General features: G+C 43.4%; 1 protein-coding gene across 1 annotated transcript in view; it reads right to left on the bottom strand.

Annotated features, from left to right (window-relative positions):
• The window catches only part of LOC111083426, a gene marked incomplete at its 3' end in the record, with an annotated part of 10,704 nt that extends 9,334 nt beyond the window's left edge, over positions 1-1,370 (bottom strand). Inside the window, exon 1 of the mRNA XM_022379936.1 lies at positions 1,120-1,370. Coding sequence (XP_022235644.1) covers positions 1,120-1,278 — 159 coding nt within the window. The remainder of the gene's footprint in view (positions 1-1,119) is intronic.
• Between the last annotated feature and the right edge of the window lie 1,672 nt (positions 1,371-3,042).

Raw genomic sequence — 3,042 nt, 5'->3', positions numbered from 1 at the left:
CCTGTTTTACAGCCTACAACGACTACACCTGTTTTACAGCCTACAACGACTACACCTGTTTTACAGGCTACAACAGCACACCTGTTTTACAGCCTACAACAGCCACCTGTTTACAGGCTACAACAGCTACGTCTGTTTTACAGCCTACAACGACTACACCTGTTTTACAGCCTACAACGACTACACCTGTTTTGCAGGCTACAACAGCTACGTCTGTTTTACAGCCTACAACGACTACACCTGTTTTACAGCCTACAACGACTACACCTGTTTTACAGGCTACAACAGCCACACCTGTTTTACAGGCTACAACGACTACACCTGTTTTACAGCCTACAACAGCCACACCTGTTTTACAGCCTACAACAGCTACCTCTTAATCATTTGTAATTGATTCAAGTATCTTAACAATTTAGTTGGCTCGTCTGATCAAATAGAGAGTTTCGTCTGTCACTCTTATAATACACCCACGGTCCAAAGTGTGGAGTGAATATTTGTGGCAACGGGACGAGAGCCATGAATTGTCGGATATACACCCAGGGCACACAAGTCTTCGGCCACGCCCGGTCCGAATTTTTGTTACAACTAATCGATATTGGTCAAATTTAGGGCAAGTTTCTTGGACCTGTTGAGGAAGTCTCTTGCTTCCGTACATAATGATACCCGATTGTTTGTCTGTTTGTTTTGTAGTTAAGCGCAAAGCTACACAATGGGCTATCTGTGCTTTGCCCACCACGGGTATCGAAACCGGGGGGGGGGCAATGTTACCCGAAAAATAATGTAAGGCTAACTACATTCACTTGATACTGGCAAAAAAAATGTCTTCGCCATGGCAACGAAAAAACACCTTACAAATTAGAATGTAGTTATCTCACGTGAATATCGCTATAATTTGGCTGTATAAAAAAAACAAAAAAAACGTGCAGGATCAATGAATTTTGGTACATTAAATGTAAAGAAACCTACCGCTTTCGACAGGTGGACTTGTCTGTGATGTAATAGTTTCTGTACCGTTTCGAAGTCGGCCTTTAAGTTAAATAACAACTTCTGTCAGCATCAAGATAATAATATAGTTAATAAAGAAATTATGTGAATTAGTTTTTATGTAATGAAGCTTACGTGGTGGTAATGGTGGCCTCCAATAGCTTCTGGCTCTGCACGTGCCGTTCGCTCCGTCCGCCTGTGAACGATGTGGCCAGTCCGTGGGTCAATGTTTTTTACTTCTTCAATTTGGTGTTGATGGGTCGGCAGTTTCTGATATTCTCTTCCCCGCAACATCCCACCTGTAATCCGGCTTAGCCCGTCGTTCACCGCGGCACAGAGGGGGGCTCGTGCCGATCCTGATCTGAGAAGGTTCGATCGTGCCTAACGCTTCGTTTCGTTCGGGCTATCTGGCTGATTTCTGTGGCGGCCTCAGGTACACGGGGAAGCCAGATTCGCGCATGCACTGCAACGTCATGATTGTATACCGTGTCAAGGTGTTTGAATACGACCTTGAGGTCTTGGCGCTCCTCTTCTACTGATGCTATTTCATCGTGCCTTTTCTCTCTCTCTCTCTCGTGCGCTTTGGACTGTCAGTAACTACTTGAAGTGCGGTGACCATCCGGTCCTCTCTTATAAACTTGTTACCCCGGGAGATCAGCTTGGAAATAAACTAGTAGTCTTGGTCTTGCTCCTGACGGCTAATGTTGATGAATTTTTAATCATAAAAGCACAATTCTAGTGAAAAATCTGGAGGTTTTATCTATATAAGTGATTAGATCCTGCCTCCTGGTGAGTAACTTGAGAAAAAAAAATATCCTTTCTACTGGTGGAATGTTTAAGACAAACGTTAAACTGAAAGAACTCTGAACTATTAGCTTATTGAACAATAGATACAACTAAAATAGTCTTTTTTTTAAAACATACATCATCTACACTAGCGACACCTGACGTACAACCTTTTATCCGTACAGATGTACACTAGCGACACCTGAAGTTACAAACTTTTATCCGTTCAGATGTACAGCGACACCTGACGTACAACCTTTTATCCGTACAGATGTACACTAGCGACACCTGAAGTACAAACTTTTATCCGTTCAGATGTACAGCGACACCTGACGTACAACCTTTTATCTGTACAGATGTACACTAGCGACACCTGAAGTACAACTTTTTATCTGTACAGATGTACACTAGCGACACCTGAAGTACAACCTTTTATCTGTACAGACGTACACTAGCGACACCTGAATTATAACCTTTTATCCGTTCAGATGTACAGCGACACCTGACGTACAACCTTTTATCTGTACAGACGTACACTAGCGACACCTGAATTATAACCTTTTATCTTTTGATTTTTTTACCCTAATTCAGACAGTGGTCATGGCAGTGTTGTAGTAACATTATCTATGGAACACTCACCATTTTCCAACTTTTTTTAAACCTGTGAGGAACCACTGAGACAACGAACCAGAATCTCTGGGTGTTTGTTCTTGTCGAGATGGAAACAAGGGCGGATCCAAAGTTAACCTGCAAATGTAAAGTAGTAAAATATCCGAGTTATTACAAGTGTATCACGTGTGGGTGCGATCACGGTGGCACACCAATTGCTCAAAAAGTTAGCCATAAAAGAGGTGAGAGAAATTTCGACGGAAGAGGAGCTGTATCAGACAGGAAGTACGTCTGCTCACAGGAGCTGTAAACTTATGGATGTATCAGACGACTTGCCTTCAAATGGGGATGAGAGCAGAAGGAGGAGCTGTCAAGCACCTAAAAGGAAGTACGTCTGCTTACAGGAGCTGTAAACTTACGGATGTATCAGACGACTTGCCTTCAAATGGGGATGAGAGTAGGAGGAGGAGCTGTCAAGCACCCAAAGGGAAGTACGTCTGCTTACAGGAGCTGTAAACTTACGGATGTATCAGACGACTTGCCTTCAGATGGGGATGAGAGCAGGAGGAGGAGCTGTCAAGCACCCAAAGGGAAGTACGTCTGCTTACAGAAGCTGTAAACGTACGGATGTATCAGACAACTTGCCTTCAGATGGGGATGAGA

Source organism: Limulus polyphemus, unplaced genomic scaffold, assembly GCF_000517525.1.
Source record: "Limulus polyphemus unplaced genomic scaffold, Limulus_polyphemus-2.1.2 Scaffold9468, whole genome shotgun sequence".
Taxonomy (NCBI): domain Eukaryota; kingdom Metazoa; phylum Arthropoda; class Merostomata; order Xiphosura; family Limulidae; genus Limulus; species Limulus polyphemus.
The sequence above is the reverse complement of the archived record's forward strand: the minus strand, read 5'-3'. Positions and strand labels throughout refer to the sequence as shown.